Genomic DNA, 22,722 nt, shown 5'->3' with positions numbered 1-22,722 from the left:
GGAGTACGGAGAACGGAGTAGGTGTTGAATATGTTGAATTCGAACTCGATGAGTACCCTGGCCTGCATTGTTTGAACTGCTTAGACATGGTTTGAGACTGAGCAACAGTTGATAAGCTTCACTCACATTGAACTTAGATCGCTGTAGTGTCATGCGATTGTATACCACAGATCCATCGTGGTTACCTTAGGTATGCAAGCAGACGGGCAAGGACATTGCGGCAGGAGCGGAGGTGCTTGTCTTGAAAGAGTTTATTGTTTACAGAATAATGAGAACTCTCGAAAGACCATGCAAACAGCGGCTTCTCCTGGGAGGGGTGAGAGCTTCCTATTGTAATCCCGTTCCATCGCGACTTCTGAGCGGATGGTATTATGGTTCATAACAACTGCAAGCGCAAAAAAAAGATGCTTAGCAGTCTTCTCTTCTGTGTTACTTTTGTTCTTGTTCCTTTTCTGTTTCACCTTCTCTGAAGCCAACACTTATAACCCCGTCCTTTGTCGAATCCCTCGTACACCTTCATGATCTCAACCGAAGAAGCATTACTACACACAATACAACCCCCACCATTCTACGTCACCTCTCAAAAAAAAAATATAACTTCCATTATACAGTAGCAAGGCTTGCACCATGTCGGCCCTTGACATAGAACAGCAGGCCGACATGAAGCCGCAGACCGAACAACCCTCCTGTCCTCCAACTCATACCCTCCAGGTGGAACATCAACACCATGAACATCTTCAACACACAGCAGAAACTGTAGCTCTAAACTGCAGCTGCTGCGAAGAAACCCTAGCAGGGGGTCCGAGAGACGGTTTGGATGCCTGCTCTGGAATTCTGTTGATTATCGCCACCCTCATCAGTGAGTACGCCGCTATTTCTTTGATTCTTAGTCCGAAAAAAAGCTAATGAACTCCAGTCCCACCCTTTGGTGTCTTCCTTGTCGCAGGGTGTGGCGCCGACGTGGTGATTAATCTCTTATTGCTACTTCTCGGGTATGTTTCTCCTGTTGTTTCTTCCTCTTACGGGGATTGTCCTTCCCTTGTTCACTCCATGATCCGAATGTTGTCCGCTGTTCCTTCAATATCAACGCATAATATAAGGGGTCACTGACAATCAAAAAGTTTCCTCCCCGGGTACCTGCACGCCTTCTACATCGAGTATACATACTGCCAACGCCGTGACATGGCTGCCCGAGGGCGCTTCTTTAAATTCAGAGCCCCGTGTATTTACAGTCGGCGCGTACAATGCGGTGGTCGCAGGTATAGAACAGTCGCCCAGCATATTTAGGTCAGAGAGAGCCTGTTAAATATCATGAATCTCTTGGCCATGGGCGATGGTCGGCTGGGTATGGGCTTGGAGTGAGAGGCTGCGAAGATGCTGGGAGAACTGTGCGGATAGCAATGTTCAACTTTGGCCAGCGGTAGTGTGCTATGAATGGAAGGGTACAATTTCAAGTCCCTCCGTTTTCTCTACTTTCTCTGCCAGCAAAAGGACAAGGTTCGAGAACGGGTGTCGTTTGCGGATGGTCGGGAATTTCTTGCTTCTTCGGTGTTACGAGCACGGATTCTACAATAGGGACATGGTTATTGGAGTTGAGTTGAAATTGAAACTGGAATTGAACTTGAGTTGAACTGTCTGAAAACTTGAAAACTAACGCTCCAGTAAAATGCGTAAAGATATAGAAATCTGGAAGAGAGAAGAGAAAAGAAAAGAGGATGAACATATCTCCAGCCACAGTTTAGCCTCTACCCCACAATACGCTAAGCCCGGAACGGCGCAACCCTGGGAAGAGGCTCAGCGCGCGACTAGAGACGTGTTAAAATCAGTCCCGAGTCTAGATATAAGGATACAAGACACGACGTCTTGAAATCAACATTTCAGAGTCGACACCCGCTCAATCCTCCCGGTCTCATGTCATAACCCCATCTGCCTCACCCATCCCAAATCCACCATCCCGGGAACGGCCCCCGAAGCCAAGATGCACTCAACCGTCACCCGCACCCAAAATGTATTCGGCTTCTTCACCACCGTCTGCTTCATCGTCGCAGCCCTAATCGCCAGTACCGATTTTCTCTTTCCTCGAACACCCAGCGCATCCATAACCGTCAAAGATGTGCAAGTGTAGGTCCCAATTCCCCCCCATCTCCCATCCATCCCTTCCCCCGTCTAACACGCATCCAGAGTCAAAGGCCGTCCTCACTACTACTCCCCGAAAAGAGAAGAATACGCCTCAATCCGCTTCTCTTTATCAGCCGACCTCTCATCCCTCTTTACCTGGAACACAAAACAGGTATTCGTGTACGTGACAGCGTCGTGGCCGGATAAAGACGCGGCGAATAAGTCGGTCCGGACGAACGAGGCGGTTATTTGGGACACGATCATTACGAGTCCGTCCGCGGACCACTTGCAGAATATTGGGCTGGCGGCGATGAGAAAGTTGGTTGCTTCGGCGAAGGGGAAGGCGATTGATCCGAATCGGTACGTTGGCTCCTTTCTCTCTTTCTCTCATGTTTGGGATATGTATGGGGTGGAGAGGTGGGGGGGATGAATAGATGGCTAATAGAGAGATTTATATAGAGGCAAGCTCGAACTCAAGAACCAGAAACCGAAATATCAGATCACGGCGCCGACGGGAAAGCTGGCGGAAACAGATGATGTGCAGCTGAACGTGCATTATAATGTGCAGCCGTGGGTGGGCGTCTTGACATGGACGCCGCAGGTCGAGTTCGGTCGCTGGAAACGCATGAAGGGGGGTTTGAGTAAGGTGTTTAGTCTACCGGCGTTGAAGAAGAAGGAGGAGAAGAAGGGGGAGAAGAAGAAGGCTTAGTTGGGAGGGTGGTCGAGATGTGAGGGGTGCAATGGCTCTGAGATGAGGGAGGGGCCTTTTTGGAGCACTTGTAGGAATATCCTGGCATTATGCGGATGGGCGGTGTTCGACGGTTCAAATTGGGTATAAGGGTTAAATCAGAGGAATAGAAGATACTCTGACAAACCAAAGAACTCAGATCATATCAGGTGTCATTATCATAACTTGATGGCTGATTACAATACTTATTAAATGCCCTTCCCACCGTCATAATCATTACCTACGCATACCTCGTTTCCCCTATCTCCTCCCCGCCCTCCCCCTCACGAGCCCACCGGCCCCTTACCGGCCCGCAAAGCCAACAAGCTAAAATGGCCGCCCACCACCGGCCTTGCCATAAACTCAATATTCGGATTCTGCGGCGCCTCTCCATCCGTCGTATCATACAGATCCGAAAACGGCAATCCCGTCTCCGTCGCGTTGAGCCAGGCCGCCAACGACGTGACGAAGAGGCTGCGCGTGCCCGGCGCACACGTCGCCGCAGCCCACATCTCCCAGTCGCTCTTAGTGTACTCGTGGCGGCTGTCCAGGGGCACGCCGAAGATCTGCGAGATCGTCGGGTAGAAGGCGGATTGCATGGCCAGGATGTGCGGGGGTACGATGGATAGGTTTAGGAGGAGGTCCGGGTAGGCGTTGTACAGGAGTCCGTAGGAGGCGCGGTACTGGTAGGATAGTACCGTGTGTGTCCCAGAGGGGTCGATGGCATACGTCTGCCACGCTTTGATGAAGTCGTTGGCGGTTGCGGAGAAGTTGGAGGCGTCGGAGAAGTGACCTGTGAGAGTGGCGACTTCGCGCATAGCGGCCAGGCCGACGATGCCTTTGAGGGCGAGGTTGGTCTGATTGACGAGCTCGCCGGCGAAATCATCGGTGCTGAGCTGCACGCCTGGCAGGAGCGAGTATTCCGTCAGGTAGTTGGAAAACTGCTTTAGGAGCGGGTAGTGTGATTGGAGGTACGAGGTATCATTGTTGAATTTCGCATAGGCGTAAGCCATGAGGATCATATTCCCAGACTCTTCGACAGGCATGTACTCGTCGTTTCCTTCCACGTGACCTGTGGCATTGGGAAAGGAGCTCCCGAGATCATGCATGCTGTACTCGTTGGGGTAGAAGTTGGATTCTTGGTTCTGTAAGAGAGGCTCCAGGTTATACCTGAGGAGATTGGGATTTGCATAGAGAAAGAAGGGCATAGCTGGATCTAGAGGCAGGTGTCAGCTAATACGGGTGTAGAAGGGGGTAAGAGGACGTACACATCACATCTACGGTGTTTACATTTCCGTCACTGGAGATCTCTTTCTGGAACATGAGTGGCTCTGAGGAATTTTGTCTGGTAAAGGACGTGCTTTGGGGAGGGATGGCTAATATATAAGCTCCCATTACCTGACGAGCAGACAATGCAACGATGCTGTAGTACGCTTGAGCCTCAGATACAGTGGGAGCAGCAACACCGGTGTAATTGTTCGTGTTTAAATAGCCATAAGCGTCGTCGGAGTCGAAGATGATCTGGCTTGGCGATAATTGAGTTGATGGAGCAGGTGCTGGATTGGCCCTGTAGTAAGACTTCACGTCCGACTTCAGTTGAGCTTCCCACTGAGATGCTAATTTCTGGGACTGAGCAAGATCATCGTAGTGGAAGGCGATCATCGAGAAGATATCTCCGTAGCACTTTGACCACCAAGGCTTCAAAGAAACGATTCCCGAGGATGTGAGATATCGCATGATGGGGTCCTGAACAGATCCAAGCGTGTACGTGACCGCGGCAGATGCATTGCCTGTGACAGAGCCCAGATCGTGAGAGAAGGCGAACACAGGCTCTTGCTCCCCCCAACCTCTGAACTCTCCGTCGACGTTATTCCGCAGTGAGTGCGAAATTAGATAGCGATAGCGAACATTAGCTGAATATCCTGACCCGTAGGTCATATTCTGCGCGCCGCCTTGAGCAGAACTGAAAGTAAAATTTCCCCATTGGGGAAACTGGTAGTTCTCACCAAACAGATAGGGCTCCTGAAGAGCGTATAGCCAAGTGTGCGGGGCTGAACCTTTTCCGGAGCTAGAGCTGCCGTTGATTGAAGTTGATCCTTGATACATGGCCCATTCCAGAGTTCGGTTATTCTCATACGAGATCCAAGCCCCGTTCAGATCATTATACAGCTGCACATTGTGGGTTGCATTGTCTGTAGATCTGACAGTAACTGTCAGATAAGACAATGGGATGCTGGTACGGCATAAGTCCTTCGGCAAAACTGGGGACAGGAAGCTCGCAGTCAACTCAACAGGACCAGCCGCGAACGTAAAATTCGAGTACTGCGAATCATACGAAACGGTCAATGGAGTTGCAGACTTGAGAGTGGATAAGGCTGGCAGGCCTTGAGATCCCGTCCCAAGATATTCATACGTGACTCCATCTACCGTGACCATGCCCTCCCAGCCCAGTGCATTTCCTGGCCAGAAGACAACTCCGTTGGTATTTAAGGTACCATTGTAGGAAGTCGACGACCAGGCATTCGTGTACGGACCGCGCACTGCCAATGGAATTGCGGGGGGTCTTGCAGGTGAGTACGAGGGTCCACTCGAGGCCGGCAATTGTGCACTTGCGGGATGAACAGCGGCCAGGGCCACAAGGACGGTTGTAAAGAGAGACGAAAGATGCATGATAAGAAGGTTCCCAACGGTGCAGCAGCACAGAGAGGAAGAGGGACGGACATCCTTGATATATAAGAGCAGAGCAGAACGCAACGCAACGCAGCATGACGTGAAATGCGAGGAATATGATCTGGGGTAAAGCTTCACAGGCCGTGGTACATGTCACGATAGCTTCATGGAGCAATACAAGTGCGGGGAAGTGTATGTCTTGCCTCGAAAGGCGTGGGGATTTGCAGATCATGGAAATTCGCCCGAGGAGACATATATATCTCTGGTACTCAACATGCTGCAGCGGAGGACCTGCATCCACTTGGTGCAACGATTCATATCTGACTGGTGGATAATTCGCAGCAATAAGCCGAGCTGCTAAATTGTTCATCAATTATCACTCGATAATCAATCGAGTTGAGATGTACAGAGGTACGATCGGTAAAGTTCGTCGATCGTGGACAACCTGATCAAGTGGTTGTTGGACTCAAGTATTCAGTCACGTGGAGGGCGCTCTTGCCGCACCATTCATTGTCCGTTCATGAAATCCATTCTCTCTCTCTCTCCCCCTCTCACCAAAAGACATGTCAAGAACCCTGAACGAGATCAACAACACGAGGAGATGGTGGATGTCTCCTCAGAACACTCTCAAGAATGGGGATCAATACCAAGAGATCGTCGGGATTCCTCCCCACCCCCACTCTCAAAGTCGCTAGAAAGCATGAAGGGATGTGAAGTCAAGTGATTTCAGCTCTTGACCTGGAGGTGAATGCTTTAAAGCACTGCTTCTTATACAATGGCACAAGTTACTTCTACTTCTACTTTTGTATTCTTTACACCCATCTGCACCATCTACAGTATCTTCTTTATCTGAACTCCCCTCGCATCCGCATACACATTTTGATCTTCAGCACACCGCCACCCTCTGTCAACCTCCCTTGGTAGCTCTCGGGTACAGAGGAATCAAGCCAAGTGATTAAGAAACTTTACCAAGAGGGCCATGCAAGTTAGATCATAATTGTTGTGGAAATGGTCATTGTTGCGGCCAGTGAGGCCGGAAGTCCCTCCAAAGGCTCCACAGAATCAGCTATCGGCCCCGTAAATCAAGAGGCAACAGAAAAGATTGTGCCCATCTCAGACAGACCTACGGGGTCATTAGAATCTCGTCGAAGTCACTCAATTTCTGCCGGCAAGAGTGCAATCTCAGATTTTGGAAACATCGACAGCGTCCGGTCCAGTGACCACCAGACCAGTGGCGAAGGCCCAGAGACTTGCCACACTGATGCGATTGAGTCTACGGACAGAGAAGGGCAAACTACGGAGAAAGAAGCTGGGTATATATCGACCTCAGATGAAACAAACACAGCAGAGAAAGGTATGGCGGATTCTGCGGAAGCTGCGGAAGCTGCCTCCTCTCTCACGCTCAACTCAGAAGAGGAAGTGCAGTATCCCGAAGGTGGACTCCAAGCATGGCTTGTTGTATTCGGCGGATGGTGTGGATTTTTCAGTTCTCTGGGAATAACCAACACACTGGCGTCTTTCCAAACCTATATCTCAGAGAACCAGTTAGCTAGTTATTCGACAGACCAGGTCGGCTGGATCTTCTCTCTTTATGCCTTCTTAACGTTCGGCTGCGGCATCTATATAGGCCCTATATTTGACGTCTATGGCCCTCGATTGCTTGTTCTGCTGGGCAGCGTATGCATCATCGTCTCTATCTTTGTCCTTGGCGTGTGCACCCAATACTGGCACTTCATCCTTGACTTCAGCATACTCGGCGGATTTGGCACCTCCCTCCTCTTCACGCCCTCCATTGCCGCCGTCGGGCACTGGTTCCACCGGCGCCGTGGAAATGCAACTGGGATTGCAGCTGCGGGCGGTGCCTTCGGCGGCATCGTCTTCCCCCTGCTCCTCCAATCCCTCATCCCTAAGATCGGCTTCGGCTGGGCTACGCGCATAATGGGTTTTATTATTCTCTTCCTCTGCGCCCTCGCCAACCTATTCATCCGCTCGCGCCTCCCCGTATCCTCAAACCGCCGTTCCCCACATCCTGATTTCCGCATTCTGGCCCAGCCCGCATTCGCATGGACCGTCGTTGGCGTCTTCCTCCTCGAATGGGCGCTCTTCATCCCCCTAACCTACATCACCTCCTACGCCATCTCCAAGCACTACTCCCAGGCCTTCTCCTACCAGGTCCTCCCGATCCTCAACGCCGGGTCAGTCTTCGGCCGCTGGCTCCCCGGCTTCTACTCCGACATCATCGGACGCTACAACACCACGCTGCTCTTCACCATCCTTACCATTTTCTCCATCTTCGTCATCTGGCTCCCGTTCGGCGCCCACACTGCCGGCCTTGTCGTCTTCTGCCTCCTTTTCGGCTTTGCCTCGGGGAGCAACATCAGTCTCACGCCGGTCTGCATCGGACAGTTGTGCGAGACGCGCGACTACGGCCGCTATTACGCCACCTGCTACACGATCGTGTCTCTGGGCTGCCTAACAGGCGTCCCGATCGCGGGGGCGATTCTGGAGCGGTGCGGCGGCAGCTACTGGGGCTTAATTGTGTGGACGGGAGCCTGCTATGTGGGGGCGTTGGTGGCGCTGTATGTGGCCCGCGGCTTGGCTGGTGGGTGGAAGCTGTGGCTTTGGTATTAGCGATGTTTTTCTGTCTGGATCTTTGAGATCTGAGACAGGTATTATAGATTATTCGCCGGGGATACCATAGGCATCTAGGGGTCTAGAAGTTGGTCTTTAGGGTGATAGATATAGATCACGACGCCAGCTAAAATAGAAATGAGAATTATAATTGTATAATAATACGACAGGCTTCCTTGGTAATCTCTCACAACTCATACTATCTGTCAGCCCCTCTTGCTTACTGTAAAATAAGCATGTATACTCCCAAGTAATCATAAAGCAGTGAGAAAACCGCTCTCCTTTACCAACTCATCAGTAATAGCCAAATCTCCACTCTCCCTCTCTATCCTTACCTAAATTGTTAATCCTGCAGCATTATCAATTCGCTCTCATATTTTCCAAAAGCAAGACAAAAAAAGAGCCTAGCATCTACTTATACCCGTGGTGGAAATTGTGTAAGGAATGGAAGTACGGGATATCAATGATATATAACTGTCAGGTTGCTATGCGGATTAGGAGGAGAGGGGAGTCATTTGTATTAAAGTCTGTGGAGAGGTACGGTACTGGGCAGTCAAGAGGTTGGGAAAGCATGATTGCGAATAGGCATAGGATGATAGTGTGAGATGCTCTTTACGATGAGAGAAAGTGTATAGGATCAAGACGTGACTAGCGAATTTGGAAAGTGGTCTTAGAGCATGAATGCCGTAGGTGTTCATAAATCATAAATTCATAGATAGATAGATAGATGGATGGATAGATGGATAGATGGATGGATAGATGGATAGATGGATGGATAGTAATTTGCTACTTCTTCGTGTCGAGGAAATATAAACCGAGCAAGATGCTCGCAAGTCGGGGTACAGACGAAGGTGTGAGTCTGCAATAATGATCACTAGAAGACCCCAGGAAAGTTAGTATATCTCTCAAACACGGAAGCTGATACGTCTCGAAGAGCAGGAACAAAAGAAAGACAGAGGTGTGAGAGAGGGGATCTACATGAACAGATGAACGACCTTCAAAATGCCATCTAAGGCCCCCCCATTAGTGCCCCCAAACCCTCTAAACTCATGGAATCCATACGAAGACAAAGCCTTCTCCAAACGTTTCATGATCCCTCCCTCATCCACCGCTCCCTTGCTTCTACTTCCCCCTTTTATCTTCCCCTGCCGGCCCCCGAGAGATCGCCTGAGCATCTTCCCTGCCTTTACAGCGCCCGCCAGGCCCGCCACGGGCAGGAAGGTAAAGAAACCTGCTATGATCGGGTGGTGTTTTGCCCATCGTATGAATTTCTTAATCCAGCGCTCGATCTTGAGGAGGCAGCGCTGGATAAAGTTAGGTCGAGGCCGTGGCCGCGAGGCGTTGTAGGGAGTGGGTGGTTTGTTGAGCGGTGAGTAGTGGAGAGGCCGGGGGGAGGTGGAGTAGTAGTAGGAATCCTGGGCTGGGATTTTGGGGGGGCCGGTTGGGGGAGGGGTTGCTGGGGGAGGGGGGGCAGAGTATTCTTGCGTGGGTGGTATGTAGGATTCGTGGGGTTGTTGCATGCTGTGTTCGTAGGGTTGCTGCACGGTGGACTCGTAGGGTTGCTGCATGATGTGTTCGTAGGGTTGTGGTTGTGGTTGTGGTTGTGGCTGCGGTTCGTAGGAGGATTTGTCGCGTCGTGTTGGTGGAGAGTTCGTGGGAGGCGGGGTTGGGTAGGTGGACATTTTGTATATACCTAACAAAGGGGCGTTTCAAGATATAGGCAGTCCAACAGTCCAATTGGAGCTTTATATAAGACAATCGAAGTGAGAAACCCTGAATTGGAGAGGAGAGAGGACTCAGCTAAGCTCAGCGGTGAAGCTCGAGACATGGATTAACGTTTCCCCGATCCGACTCCAGCGGGGTTTGGGCCGAGCCGATCCGGGAGCTAATCAACGCCCCGTGGTCCGTGCAGACGATCTCTCAGGCGAAGACAATTAAGCGAGCTTCCCCCTATCAGGTTATTCTTATAGAGGTTACATGGTTCAGTGAGTAATCTGCTACATGAATGGGCATCTAAAGGCCAGGCCTATATGCAGTCATAGTATTCATCAGAGGTGAGAACCATTCCAAGAGGCATTATTTCATGATATTAAACCAGCCAAGGACGAGGAACTCATCAATATATTGATAACATGTTTCTTTTCTCCTCAAAAATACCAGATCAGGGACTTTCCCCGCCCATGACCTCCAGTCTGACCCTCACTTCCCTCACCAGCGCCTTTGCTTCCTCAACCTCAACGCCATCCTGACATAACTCCGTCCCTAGCTGCATCGCCCGTTGATAATCCCCGGTGCGCATGGCATATTTAGCCAGCCACATCCGCGCTTTAGAAGTTGCTGCCGTAACTCCTGTTCCTGTATTCTCGCCGCCTCCGCCACCTCCCGAGCCTACGACAGTAGGCGCTGTGCGCGATTCATCATCTGATGATGCTGGATCTGTATGGATATTGATAACAGACGCTTCGAAATTATCGGCTGGGCCCTCTTCTTGAGCAACACACATCTCCATGTAAGCTTTTGCTTCTCCTTCGTCTCCTAATCGCTCGTACATTCCAGCAATCTGCAGAAGAATTTCGGGATCCATTGTACCGGCTCTCTCTCGGCCTCCGCTTCCAAATGAACTGCCGACCCCGCCATCGTAATAGCTTTCAGCTAGTAATGCTCTCTTCAGTGCTTTGATACCTTCGAGGTCTCGTCCCATCTTTTGTAGGCATGACCCTACCGCCATCCACATTTTCCCATCCCACGGTCGTATTCCTGCTGCACGCTTGAAGTACCACAAGGCGTATGCGTGCATCTCCAGGACTTCGTATGTCTGGCCCAACCCGTACCAAGCCCTATAATCCCTCCGGTTCACATCGACAGCCCGACGGTATGACTCGATGGCCGCATGGGTATTTTTTAATTCCACATATTCGTGTCCCATAAGCGTCCAGGCACTCAGGCAAGACCTATCGAGTGTGAGCGCCCGACGAAAGTATTGTACGGCCTTTTCATGCTGTGAGATGAGAGAGTAGTAATTTCCAATGACCACGCAGGACTCGGGCCGGAACTTGTCAACCGTAGAACAGAGATGTGCGAGGAAGGAGAGCTTTGGCCGTAGGTTCATGACGAAAAGGATATTTGAATAGTGATCGAGGGAGTCGAGCCGATGAGGGTATTGGGCGAGGAGGCGACTGAAGTGCGCATCGGCGCTTACGAAGTCTTTTTCGTGGTATGCAAGAAGTGCAGAACACGTTAGCAGAAAAGAGCTCTCTGGAAAGATGGAAAGGAGCTCAGATAAGATATGCGACACATTGGGTGTTGACTGGTAGAGTTCGAGATTGGTGTGCAAATTCCAGATATAGGATATGATGTTTACAGGCAGATGCTGTGCTATTCGTTCCAACTAGATCACGCTTAACAGCTGATGCCGAGAATGAGGTGGAACAGTACTTACGTCTTGTACGCGACCTATTAAGGAAGTCATCTCCAGCCAACATCCCCAGTTCATGGGGTAGCGGTGTACGCTTTGAATCAGCCAGCGCATGGCTTCTTCTTCGTTTTTGTCTTTGGCCAGAACCATACCATAACTGCATTTATTAGCAGAGGCTAGTTACTATGCAGGACGACTTACAGGTATTCGAGCCATCCCTGGCTCCCAACGACCTGGCCATCGCTATTTGTCCGCTCCCGAAACCAGCCTTCCAAAACCCGGCTGATCGTTACCAGTTGTTTGTTAACTGTATGCCCACCATCGTGCGGGCCCATCACCATTTCACTGTCTTCATCTTTCTTCTTCTCTCCAGACATATACTTCGCGTACAAAGCTAGGAACAGGCTTTTCTGGCTTAGCTTTGGGATCTTCGGTGCTGTATGGCTGTTCGCCCCTTCAGAGAAACGTTCCTTGCCCTTGCCCTTCGCCTTGGGTGTTGAAGCATTTTGTGAGCTTTTTGAGGACGTTGACAGAATCCCTGATAATATCGTATCTGGTAAGAATACGGCCGCACATCGATCGAATTCGCGGCAGTCAAAGAATGACTTTGCAAGCAGATATTGGTTTATTTCCTTCGCTTCAAGCTGCGCTTCTTCGGGGTCGAGGTTCCCCGTCACAACAATTGGTGGTAGGCCTTCTAAAGGGACTTCCGTCATCTGCGAGTCTTCGGGTTCGGAGGCATCATCTCTCGTCGGTATTGATGTGAGAAGTTCTGCCGCCCTTCAACAATATCAGCAGGATTCTCCAGCCATTCTCGACGTAACCCACCACTTCGCAGACTGATATAAACATCTTTCAGAGCACTTCACCACAGCGTCCTGCAGCGCTGCTCTCAACTGGGCCGTCTCATGCTCATTAAGCCCCATTTCCAATCTTGTCGCCGGCTGCTAGCAGCTATATTCATGAAGTAACAGAGGGAATTGTTGCCACTGTTCCGAGTTCGTAGGACGCTCCGGCCCGTTCCTGTGTACGACGCGTCGAGTCCGTCAATATAGGACAGTGATCGCAGCTTCAACGGATGATTGGAAGGGCTTCAATTGCACCGGAGATTGTGTGTTTTGCAGCATCGTCCTTCGCGCAAAATTAAAGACTCCAGAGCCTCAAGGGTCAATCGGGTGTGCGATGTGCTCGAAGTCAAGGATCCTTTGCGCTTCGCCATGGAAACCGCGACGAAAAGTATCCCGATCCGCGCCTGGAATTCTGCCGACCCCACCATCTTCACCGCTCCTCGTCCCCCTTTTCTCTTCTCCTCCCTCCCCTCGCACCGCAAAGTCAACGCTTCCCAATTGCCTCCCTTCTGAATTACGCCTTGCGATCCGATAGACTCGATATTTGCGATCAAGATGGCGAAGACTACAACCCTTAAGGAATTCGAATCTGTCTTCCCAAAGCTGGTCGAAGACCTGCTGGACCATGCCAAGCAATACAATCTCGCAGATGAGTTCGTGCAATGGTACAAAGCTGTAAGTATATTTCTACACTGCAAAGCCTCATCCGCTGACAGATACGTAGTCTCTCAATGCCAATACGATTGGTGGGAAATGCAATCGCGGCATGTCTGTTCCCGACTCTGTCTCCCTTCTCCTCGAAGCCCCACTTTCCGAAGAGCAATACTTCGAAGCTGCGACATTGGGATGGATGACCGAGCTGTTACAGGCCTTCTTTCTCGTCTCCGACGACATTATGGACAGTAGCATCACCCGCCGTGGGGCACCATGCTGGTACCGTCAACCACATGTCGGCATGATCGCAATCAACGACGCGTTCATGCTCGAATCCTCTATCTACACACTCCTCAAGAAGTACTTCCGGAAGCACCCCGCATACGTCGATCTTCTCGAGCTTTTCCACGAAGTCTCATACCAGACTGAGCTGGGCCAACTATGCGATCTGATCACAGCACCTGAGGACAAGATCGATCTTGACAACTTCTCCATGTCCAAGTACCAATTCATAGTGATCTACAAGACCGCATACTATTCTTTCTACCTCCCGGTTGCGCTCGCGCTCTACCACCAAAACATCGCTACGCCGAAGAATCTCAAGCAGGCGGAGAAGATCCTGATCCCGCTCGGCGAGTACTTCCAGATCCAGGATGATTACCTCGACAACTTTGGTCTTCCGGAGCACATTGGCAAGATTGGTACGGACATCATGGACAACAAGTGCTCATGGCTCGTCAACAAGGCTCTAGAGATCGCGACGCCAGAACAGAGAAAGATTCTGGAGGATAACTACGGGCGCAAGGACAAGACCAAGGAGGCAGCCGTCAAGAAGCTATACGACGAGTTGAAACTGGAACAGATCTACAAGGAATACGAAGAGACCCGAGTCGGCGAGATCAAGAAGATGATCGCGGAGGTTGATGAGTCGGAGGGCTTAAAGAAATCTGTGTTCGAGAGCTTCCTGGCCAAGATCTACAAACGCAGCAAATAAATTGCTGCAATCTAACGGAATCACGAGAGAATTTGTTCTTTGATAGTAGAGCGGGTTGGCTATACTCTCTTGTTAATACCTATGGCTGAGATCGTTTATCCAGTTGGGAAGCAAGCCTCTGCACTGTTCTAGCCAGCCCTGTTATTGACATAGTTGCTGGATATAATTAAATATACCCCCCTGCCCCGAACCTCTCCATTTCGCCTCATCGTGCCCGCTTCTTCCCCTCGTACTCTCCCCTAGAATCTGTACGCTGGAAATGCGCCCTGTATTATGGAGAGTGCGGCGAGAACAATTCGGCATTCTTCCTTTCTTCCACTTAACCCTTCTTAGTACCCAAAAGCCAACGGCTTCCCTCAGGCACTTTAATCCTTATAAATTTGTCATCGCATTCACTTCCGTGAATCCTTTGGATACCTTTATACCTAAGGTATACAAATAAAAGGGTTTATAACCCCTTCTTTGTTCCGCTTTAGTCCCAAGTCCATTCAAGCCTAAGGAAACCAACCAGCCAATCAATCGGATCCGGTTGCCAAACTCTCTTCTATTCTTTTTCCTCATTCCTTACAACAAACAAGGAGACTTGGCGCAGTGGTAGCGCTTCTGATTCCAGATCTTATTCTAGGAATCTCCAGAGGGTCATCCGTTCAAATCGGGTAGTCTTCAAAACTTTCATTTTTGTATTTTTTGCCCTTGATTTCTCTTTTTTTATTCCCATTTTCTTCCCATTTTCTTTCTTTCTTTTTACGTCCCCTTTTTTTATTTTCAGTCCTCTCCCATCACCTTTCTTCTGTGCTTTTTCTCCTCCTTGCAGCTACATCATACTGATTGAGGAGGGATGTACCTTTCAATAGGGAGAGTGTGTCTGTGGTGATTTTTTATTTTCGGTTTATTTTCAATTATTTCCCCGAAGGTATTTCCCCGAAAGAGGGGGGGGGGAGGGGGGATAAATGTGAAACTAGGTTACCGCAACTGATCACACACGTACTCGAGAAGTAAAAAGGTAAGATCTTGTACACAGCAACTTTGATAAGCACCTCTACATAAAATACATATCCACCAAATCGTCACCATGGTTTTAAGATAGGTAGGTAGAAAGCTCTGCTTTTTCCAGAAATTTGAATCCCACGAGGAAGGGGGCGGGAGAACTATCTTCCCGCATACTTAGAAATTGAGCTTTATAGCTATAGGCATCGATGGGCAAAATGTCGAATTGTACACGGGAAATAAAATCAATTGTCTGCCTGAGTAAGGAAGAACTAGGCCGTGACGAAGAGGAAGAGAATCTTGGCAGAGAAGGGCATTCGGTCATCAGATGCACAATGTAAATAATATTTGGTGGAACAATATTTTCATTAACGTCCTTATCTACTCATATTGAGCCCCGTCTCAAGTATCACAGCAGAGCCAATGTATGATCAGCCTTCATTTTGCCAACAATTCCGAGAGCGGCCTCGCCACCAACAACAGCGGGACCTCGGGCAATAATCTGCGTATGGTTAGCAAGGACATTGAGGATCTGGGAAATAGAGAAATTACCTCTCCGGCAGAGGAATAGTCTGTCGTCTTGTGCTCTTTGGTATCCTTGAAAAAGACCTCAACGCTTGTTACTGGAGCACCAAAATGAGAGTATTTTGTCTTCTCATCATCAAGTCGGTAGTCGTAAAGACCGGTTTGGGTGACCGCGCCAGCAACCTGGGGTGCTGTGAGAGCATAGATTACCCTACTTCGAAGGTAAACCCGCAAATCCGACAATAATTCTGCACTCAGGGGAGTAGAATCAGAGCCAGGTTGCGCCGCGACATATATTAAGCGGAGTTTGCCAGACTCAGTTCCAAGAACGGGTCTGAGTGAATCATAGAAGCGGGACAGTACCGACGTGATTGGCATAACACCATCTTGGACGAGCGAGCGGGTCTCGAACCAGTGAACGAGGCGGTAAATGGGCGAGTTCAATCTGGCCGCAGTCTCTGAGTGGGTCTGGGCGAGAGTAGAAGGTGAAGCGACGACGATGGTCGGCGCAACTCCTTCAGTAGCAGTGACAAGATCCGGACTTCGGCCAGCCACAGAATTCAATGCCACAGAGGCATTGGAGAAGAGTGCTCCAAGAGTTAAGACCAAAGGATAAATTGTCGTCAATGAATCTGCAGGGAGAAATAGGTCTGCGTGCGTCATGCGTTGTGTGGTTGGTATCGAGGTGAGTTGACCAGCAATGCCAGAAATCAGGTTTGCCTGAGTATACTCAACCATCTCCCCAGAGGGCCAGAAAGCTATCACGTTCTTTGGTTTGACGGTTCTATCGACAGTTGGCAACTCAGTCCCTGCTGCCGCATTCTGCTCCTGAATGATTTCCGACCAAGTTGAAACATTTATAGCTCCTCCGGTACCAGTAGGAACTTCATTCCAATCCATGTGCTTACTGCCGTCATCCACAACCCATATAAGCTGTTGGAGGCTGGGATGACTCTTCGTGATAACATCAAAAGGAAAGGACCCAACAGCAGCAATAATGGCATCAGCTTTGGACTTTTGAAGGAGCGAGACGATGGTCTCGAGAGGTTGATCGTAGGGCACAAGAATGGCAGTCAGATCGTAGAAGGCACATGCAAAGAGCGCCGCAAGAAATTCGATCGAGTTTGGAAGATATATAGCAACGTTCTTGCCTCCATTCTGCTTCAGATGTTCACCGATTAGGTTTATTTGTCGAGTAATCCCGGCTATGCCAAAATTAGGACGTACTTAGTCAATGATGGAGGAACAATGCTCACCTATATCATGCTCGACGACGTTCTCAGTACCCAGTACTGTCATGATCCTCCCATGTTCTCCTGTCTCGTTGCCTTCTTTATCCTGGACACCAGTCACGACCTTTCTCCAGATATCTCTCAGATCTCCATCCCGTCCTCTAGCCCATTTTGAATCACCCGGGTCCTTGACACCGAGCCCAGAATTTAGAGGAATGCCGTGAGGAGCCGCCTGCGATCGGAAGACAGCAGACTCGCCAGGTTGTCTGACAGGAGAGGCTTGTGCCTGGCGGGACAGGAGCATAGGATGCGCATCTGGATCACGGGTGGTGAACATTTGATAGAGCAAGAAGCTGACAATGCCAGCGGCTATGGCGGTCGAGTAGTGATTCCACTCGCCCAAAATGCCCGTAATGGCCATGTCGAGCTGCAGCATCAGATCGTCTCCGAAACCCATGATGGTTGATTGCAAAACAAACAAAAAGAATGAATGCGAAGGAGCGTTGACCGAGGGCCGAAACGTACCTATTTGAGGGGAAATGTGGAGGTTGGATCAGTGGGGGTTTAGGCGCGTTTCCAGCCGGGCGGCGCTAAGGACGGACTTGCAGGGGTGTTGAGCTACCAGGATTCTCTGCACGATTCACGATTCACGAATGCCTTCACAACTTCAAGTCAACAAACAGGCCAACGACGCCTCTTCGCCCACCACGGCTCGACAATGCTAACATAGGAACATCATCTGCACTCGACGATTCTACTAACCCCTGGGTATCAGCAGGTGGAGCAGGAAGAAAGCCTGCAAGAGGTTATTTCGAAGGTAAAGAAGTTCTCGGATGGTTTGTTGACATCCCAGAAATATGCACTCTGAGCTGACACCGGCAAAAGTCTTCAGCAGGGCAAGGTAATATCGCATGATTAGATCAAAGATGTCTACTTCTGCTCTCGCATCGACACCCGCAACTCCTGTCTCTAAACCTGCGACTCCTTCGACCCCAGTCACAGGCACATGGCGGCACCCTCAATTTGACGAGATTGCAAGACGGCAAAATGCTTCAAATTTCTCAGATCGGAATGTGAAAAAGGCCATCTATAATACAGGGGGTCTGGTGGTCTTGTGGCTGCTAGGACGGTCGCTGTGGAACAAGTATGATTCGCCACCCCCAAAGCAAGAACATAGCTGATGTGGCACCTAGCTTTCCGCATTACTTCCAAACGGGAAAGCTACTTGATCCATATGCATCATACACATACCACGCACTCCAATTACTACTTACTTATAACCTTATTGTGGCATGCTGGCCGCTTTTCCGAAAGAAGGACGATCTTGCCGACATACCTCTCACACCTGGTCAAAGAAAGCTTCTTGGATTACCACCGAGTTCTAAACCTCCAACCCCTGGCTCGCAATATGTTACTCCACCAAGATACGCCAGAACTCCGACGAACTTGAGCGGATCCCCGGGAAGCAAAGGAAGCTTTTCAAATTCGATGCCACCAGCATCCGGTAGTGTTTCCGGGTCGCCATTTTCCCCAGGAGCGAGTCCATTGTTACAGAAGACGATGGGAGCAGCGGGTATGAATGGGTCGAGGCGACATTCTTATGGGTCTCCAAGTCCTCTTGGGCCTGGTGCTTCAAGGGGCTCTGTGCCGGAAATGCCGGGTTCACCAAGCCCAATGACTTCGAAGGGAGCAAGTGTTGGACTGAACAACAAGTGGCTTTATGACAAGGGAAGAAGGAGCTCGGGGAACTCTCGATTGTATGCATAGGAAGGTTGTGGCTTGAGAAGAAAATTGTATGATGCAGATACCCATAACCTCGGTCAAGCGCAATTCCAGTTATTGACTCGTCTGTCATTGAATCGCGATCCAGATTCCCATCTCTAGGGTGCTGCGATTCCCACATCACTCTAGTACTGCTGTAAAGAAGAAAGCCGTGTTTAGTTGTTCGCGCATGCCTTATTCCTCGTCGGTAAAATGAGTCTAGAATACCCGACCCGGGATTCAAACGTGACAAACACCAGAACTCTGCTAGAATCTCATCCCATGAACTCAACAACAAATGCCAGACGCAATTCAAAATGGGAGCCTCTGACTCGAAGCTGGTGTTCAAGAAGGGCATCTTTAGGCTCTCCGAGGACAGGATCATCCCCGCTGATGATCCATACTGGGCATCTGTAAGCCGGTCCCGACCTCGTCCTTACTCCACTGACTGATCTGGATACTCCGCAGTTCTGGGAGCTCCCAGAATCCACCGAAGACATCTTCAGTCTCTTCTCTCCGGCGGATATACGGCGAACGCGCGATACAGCTTTAGAGAACCTCGAAACCCTCCTGCTGGCGGTAACAAGTCGCCTGTTCATTCTACGACATCATCCCTCATTCCCGGATCCAGAGTTCGCGCCAGAGCGCGATGCGCTGAATTGCATACGAATTCTCACTAGAATCTTACCATATATTTATGAGGCGGAGAAACTACAAGCATGGGAGGACAAATTCTTTTGGAGTGTGAGGCGGAAACGTACTCGGTATGCTTCCCCGCGGTCTGCGGCAGGCCCCACTGACGGTCTCTTAGAAAGGCAGCTCTGGCCCGCGATGTCCTATTCGATGAGTCGCCCGAGGAGCAGGCGAAACTGGAAGCGGCTGGAGAAGAGTTTGAGGAGGTCAAGCCCTTGGCGGAGGAGCTGATTGACACCCTGATGGACCTGCTATTCTTCGCCGATTTTACGCTGCCTAGGACACAAAACAGCAAGAGTAAGGTTTCGTATGCGATTTGGCAGAGCGGAGTCGGATGCAATACATCTGTCGGGACGAGCAAGGAGTTCGAGAATAACCGTATCGAAATACTTCGATTGCTATTGGCCTTGACGAGTCAGAGCATGTACATGTCTCCGACCCTGCTTCCGGTCAAGGGTGTCAAAGCTATTACCTATATTGTCACCTGCCCGGACAAACAAGTAGTTCTGTCGGTTCTCTGCTCGTTATTGAATACAGTAAGATCAGAAGTCACCAAATCGATGCTCTAGGTGCTTACTTTTCGGTAGACCCTGAAGTACAACCCAGCAAGCTGGAAGGTACCATATAATGTGCAAGTCTTCAAGGACCCGAAGCAGATATTGGTCACCTATGCGTTGCAGGTGAGATTGAGTAGTTCTAATTTTGAGGCAATCACTGATATCTAGATTCATAGTTCCTAGTTGTCACTCTTCTCTACACAATACCGGAGGGGGATCCGGCCCACACAAAAAAGAGTAAGCTATCAGTTCTGAATTGAAACTTCTATATACTGATCACATTTGTAAAGATTACTTTCGCCATTTTCTTGGTCGGTTACATAGACCGCAAGACTTCCAATTCATTGTGGACGGCGTGACGAGAATCCTGAATCAGCCATTACAAGCAAGCACCTCCTATATCCCAACTAATCAGTCAGGCGCAAAGTGTTCATCGGAAATGATCATGCTCTTCTGGGAGATCACTCAATGCAACAAACGATTCCGCTCCTTCATAATAGATACTGATCGATCACATGACTTTGTCGTACTCATTCTATTCTATGCCCTTGAATACAAGCTGGACGCATCAAAACGAGGAGTCGTAAGGATGTGTGCTTTCTTGTTGCAGACAATGAGTGTGGAACCAAATTTTGGGAAGAATCTCAACAAGCGATTCGAGGCCCAAGATACCTTACCAGCCAGCATCAGGATCCCATCATTTAATGGGACGTATGCCGATTTCTTAATTCACGTAAGTTCTAATAGCCGTTTCATATTGATAACCATATTGATAATTTTCTAGTCCATATACAACATAATCACCACAAGTCAGGGGAAACTTACCGCCATCTACCCTGCCTTACTAGCCGTCATTAACAACATTGCCGCCCACCTCGAACTCCTGAGCGCTTCGGCTTCATCCAAATTACTACAGCTCTTCACCTCGATGTCCTCACCAGGGTTTTTGTTGGCCAATGATAGCAATCATAATCTTTTACAATCTCTGTTAGAAAGTATGAATGCTATCATTGAACACCAATATATCAGTAAGTAATCACACTCTAAGTACTTGTATTTCAATATCTATGGTCCTAAGATCCTCTTGGACTATAAGTACAGCGTAAGCTCTTGATTAGAGAGGAGCTTGACCCAGGCCCAAGTTATTCGCCTCGGGGGGACCCAATAATAAGAAAATCTCAGGTGACCTATATATGGCACGTACTGACTCGCCCTTCAGAAAACCCGAACTTTGTATACGCTGTATTACGAAATAAAAAGAGGTTTGAGGGTAAGGAGAGCTCTCTGAAATATCAATCCTTGGTACTAACTGTCACTAGCATTACGATCCTTTACTCTTGAGAGTGGACAGGAAGAACTCGAGCAACGTAACAGGCGGCGGAAGGAGCGCTCTGCCGACCCATCAGAGTTATCGTCGCTGGACAGTCGAAGAGGGTCTGCAGACAGCGTAAGGAGTCCATCGACGAGTCATCAGCGAGCACCAGCTCTTAGCGATGTGCCAGAGGACGGGGCGTTCGCCATCGGAGATGATGAGGACGATGATACCGAGGATGACAATCAACCAACTCCTGCAGAATCAACGGCAAGCAAACAGCCATCTAGTGGTTCATCAGTCTCATCCAATGTAGATGATGCAGTCCCAACTCAATTGAGAGGGATGTCAGAGAAGGCGAGAGGGAAAATGCCTGGTATGTCCTGTTCGGGCTTGGACCGTCCATTTACTAACAAGACGTAGCTGGTATGCCCACATTCTCGAGACAGAGCAGTACCACCAGCTTGGGCAGCTATACTCCAACGGGCTATTCTACCAACGGTACCTTTGAACCCACAGCCGAATGGATAGATTCATGGCTCACAGATTTGCCACTCCATACGATCCTAACTCTCATTGACCAAGTTGGGCCTTTACTCCGACGAGGAGACGCCCCGATGGATACGCCATCAACCAACGTGTTGCGTACAATCCAACGCGCTCAAATTAGTGGCATAGAACCATCACCCATCCGAATTCAGTATTTTGAATGGTCGCCGCTGTCTATGGGCTGGTACGAATCATTACTTTGGGGATTCATCTTCGCGAGCGAGATGCAGGTCGCTAAAGGCACCGTTGGGGTCTGGAACGGCACTGGTATCAAGCTCTTCCGCGTGGAGACTGTGGCGGCACACGGGCCGACCTTATCCTCGCCGCGCGGAGCAGTAGATGCGGTCGGGAGCAATATCGTCTCTCGGATCGGGAGCATCAATCTTCGTGGGGTCAGCGGGGACGCGCAACAAGGCAGCGGCAGCGGCAGGCCAGGACCCGGGACAGGGACCGGGACCGGGACGGGGGGAGGCGGCCGGAGTGCGGTGATCTAGGCGTCTGGATAATGAATGAAGCTCGTTGCTCGGAGCACAGTGTTTGCATTGTCGATGAAAGTTTAGCTCAGCGTAGGCGTTACAGACCCGGAAGCCATTGCTCAACAGAGACCAAAACCATTTCATTCTTTCACTCTCTGGACCTGCGGCTCCTTGACCCAGATCTCGCGCTCTCCCGTGCCATGCAACGAATGCATTCTTGGCTCCGCGAGTCATGTGCTGAGTTGCCGGACGGGCATTAGGGGAGCTTCACGTGTTGGTGCGGGAATTTCCCTCGCTGATCGTTTCCGCATCACTGCAGAGCACAGTCTCTTATTACGTATTGACATTGCAGTTGCATTTGTATTTGAGACAACTCGAGAGCCACTTTTGAGAAATCCCATAGAGGGGTAATGGCATTTACCCTTGACCGGGACACAGACTCAATCAGCCTTGCCAGATCCCTATGTGAGTCTATCTTAATTTGCTTGATGCTGATTGGTTGGGGCCCTTAGCGGGTCCCTTCGCGCTTAAGCGGAGAAAGGTAATCGCGGTCCGTTCCCGACCATTCGTCGT

The 22,722-nt window shown here is 49.9% G+C and overlaps 11 protein-coding genes across 11 annotated transcripts; 7 read left to right on the top strand and 4 right to left on the bottom strand.

Annotated features, from left to right (window-relative positions):
* The first annotated feature begins 584 nt into the window (after positions 1-584).
* Positions 585-916, top strand: M430DRAFT_214957 (hypothetical protein). Its single transcript, XM_024864522.1, has one exon. It carries the CDS (start codon positions 628-630, stop codon positions 904-906), a length of 279 nt encoding a protein of 92 aa, XP_024723293.1. The 5' UTR covers positions 585-627; the 3' UTR covers positions 907-916.
* Positions 917-918: 2 nt separating this feature from the next.
* On the top strand, positions 919-1,287 carry M430DRAFT_97525 (hypothetical protein; the record flags this gene model as incomplete). The annotated part of the gene is made up of 2 exons (XM_024870047.1): positions 919-992; positions 1,122-1,287. Coding segments are annotated over 2 exons (240 nt in total), but the record flags the coding sequence as incomplete, so codon positions are not given.
* Positions 1,288-1,978: 691 nt separating this feature from the next.
* M430DRAFT_26170 (hypothetical protein) lies at positions 1,979-2,827 on the top strand (the record flags this gene model as incomplete). Its single annotated transcript, XM_024865356.1, has 3 exons — positions 1,979-2,121; positions 2,182-2,478; positions 2,578-2,827. 3 exons carry the CDS (start codon positions 1,979-1,981, stop codon positions 2,825-2,827), a joined length of 690 nt encoding a protein of 229 aa, XP_024723291.1.
* Positions 2,828-2,886: 59 nt separating this feature from the next.
* On the bottom strand, positions 2,887-5,527 carry M430DRAFT_57053 (hypothetical protein). Its single transcript, XM_024868654.1, has 2 exons — positions 4,114-5,527; positions 2,887-4,061 (listed from the first exon to the last, which is right to left on the bottom strand). The coding sequence occupies exons 1-2, from the start codon at positions 5,513-5,515 to the stop codon at positions 3,130-3,132; spliced, it is 2,334 nt and encodes a 777-aa protein (XP_024723290.1). The 5' UTR covers positions 5,516-5,527; the 3' UTR covers positions 2,887-3,129.
* A 1,344-nt stretch (positions 5,528-6,871) lies between these two features.
* Positions 6,872-8,146, top strand: M430DRAFT_97974 (hypothetical protein; the record flags this gene model as incomplete). Its single annotated transcript, XM_024870084.1, has 1 exon — positions 6,872-8,146. One exon carries the CDS (start codon positions 6,872-6,874, stop codon positions 8,144-8,146), a length of 1,275 nt encoding a protein of 424 aa, XP_024723289.1.
* A 974-nt stretch (positions 8,147-9,120) lies between these two features.
* M430DRAFT_26167 (hypothetical protein) lies at positions 9,121-9,828 on the bottom strand (the record flags this gene model as incomplete). Its single annotated transcript, XM_024865355.1, has 1 exon — positions 9,121-9,828. The coding sequence occupies one exon, from the start codon at positions 9,826-9,828 to the stop codon at positions 9,121-9,123; it is 708 nt and encodes a 235-aa protein (XP_024723288.1).
* A 479-nt stretch (positions 9,829-10,307) lies between these two features.
* Positions 10,308-12,487, bottom strand: M430DRAFT_48829 (hypothetical protein; the record flags this gene model as incomplete). Its single annotated transcript, XM_024868019.1, has 4 exons — positions 10,308-11,534; positions 11,586-11,718; positions 11,763-12,341; positions 12,390-12,487. The coding sequence occupies 4 exons, from the start codon at positions 12,485-12,487 to the stop codon at positions 10,308-10,310; spliced, it is 2,037 nt and encodes a 678-aa protein (XP_024723287.1).
* A 477-nt stretch (positions 12,488-12,964) lies between these two features.
* M430DRAFT_57049 (hypothetical protein) lies at positions 12,965-14,057 on the top strand (the record flags this gene model as incomplete). The annotated part of the gene is made up of 2 exons (XM_024868653.1): positions 12,965-13,084; positions 13,134-14,057. The coding sequence occupies 2 exons, from the start codon at positions 12,965-12,967 to the stop codon at positions 14,055-14,057; spliced, it is 1,044 nt and encodes a 347-aa protein (XP_024723286.1).
* A 1,396-nt stretch (positions 14,058-15,453) lies between these two features.
* On the bottom strand, positions 15,454-17,258 carry M430DRAFT_97632 (hypothetical protein; the record flags this gene model as incomplete). The annotated part of the gene is made up of 4 exons (XM_024870055.1): positions 15,454-15,546; positions 15,597-15,783; positions 15,928-16,774; positions 16,826-17,258. The coding sequence occupies 4 exons, from the start codon at positions 17,256-17,258 to the stop codon at positions 15,454-15,456; spliced, it is 1,560 nt and encodes a 519-aa protein (XP_024723285.1).
* Positions 17,259-17,467: 209 nt separating this feature from the next.
* On the top strand, positions 17,468-18,793 carry M430DRAFT_33781 (hypothetical protein). Its single transcript, XM_024866431.1, has 3 exons — positions 17,468-17,618; positions 17,687-17,945; positions 17,995-18,793. The coding sequence occupies exons 2-3, from the start codon at positions 17,728-17,730 to the stop codon at positions 18,566-18,568; spliced, it is 792 nt and encodes a 263-aa protein (XP_024723284.1). The 5' UTR covers positions 17,468-17,618; positions 17,687-17,727; the 3' UTR covers positions 18,569-18,793.
* A 35-nt stretch (positions 18,794-18,828) lies between these two features.
* M430DRAFT_40430 (hypothetical protein) lies at positions 18,829-22,344 on the top strand. Its single transcript, XM_024867393.1, has 10 exons — positions 18,829-18,975; positions 19,031-19,326; positions 19,374-19,791; positions 19,843-19,935; positions 19,989-20,049; positions 20,103-20,545; positions 20,597-20,840; positions 21,032-21,082; positions 21,132-21,500; positions 21,548-22,344. The coding sequence occupies exons 1-10, from the start codon at positions 18,880-18,882 to the stop codon at positions 22,165-22,167; spliced, it is 2,691 nt and encodes an 896-aa protein (XP_024723283.1). The 5' UTR covers positions 18,829-18,879; the 3' UTR covers positions 22,168-22,344.
* The last annotated feature ends 378 nt before the right edge of the window (positions 22,345-22,722 follow it).

Source organism: Amorphotheca resinae, assembly GCF_003019875.1.
Source record: "Amorphotheca resinae ATCC 22711 unplaced genomic scaffold M430scaffold_3, whole genome shotgun sequence".
In the NCBI taxonomy this organism is placed as follows: Eukaryota; Fungi; Ascomycota; class Leotiomycetes; order Helotiales; family Amorphothecaceae; genus Amorphotheca; species Amorphotheca resinae.
Note: the sequence above shows the minus strand (reverse complement) of the source record. Positions and strands in the feature narration are given on the sequence as shown.

What these genes read in the sequence shown, in the direction of transcription:
- M430DRAFT_214957 (XM_024864522.1), top strand. Translation starts at nt 628, where the DNA reads ATGTCGGCCCTTGACATAGAACAGCAGGCCGACATGAAGCCGCAGACC.
- M430DRAFT_40430 (XM_024867393.1), top strand. Translation starts at nt 18,880, where the DNA reads ATGGGAGCCTCTGACTCGAAGCTGGTGTTCAAGAAGGGCATCTTTAGG. An exon ending in TCCGGCCCACACAAAAAAGA is followed by an intron (nt 20,050 to 20,102) that starts GTAAGCTATCAG and finishes ACATTTGTAAAG; the next exon opens with ATTACTTTCGCCATTTTCTT. An exon ending in GGCGAGAGGGAAAATGCCTG is followed by an intron (nt 21,501 to 21,547) that starts GTATGTCCTGTT and finishes AACAAGACGTAG; the next exon opens with CTGGTATGCCCACATTCTCG.
- M430DRAFT_33781 (XM_024866431.1), top strand. Translation starts at nt 17,728, where the DNA reads ATGTCTACTTCTGCTCTCGCATCGACACCCGCAACTCCTGTCTCTAAA. An exon ending in GGACGGTCGCTGTGGAACAA is followed by an intron (nt 17,946 to 17,994) that starts GTATGATTCGCC and finishes TGTGGCACCTAG; the next exon opens with CTTTCCGCATTACTTCCAAA.
- M430DRAFT_57053 (XM_024868654.1), bottom strand. Translation starts at nt 5,515, where the DNA reads ATGCATCTTTCGTCTCTCTTTACAACCGTCCTTGTGGCCCTGGCCGCT. An exon ending in AAACACCGTAGATGTGATGT is followed by an intron (nt 4,062 to 4,113) that starts GTACGTCCTCTT and finishes ACCTGCCTCTAG; the next exon opens with ATCCAGCTATGCCCTTCTTT.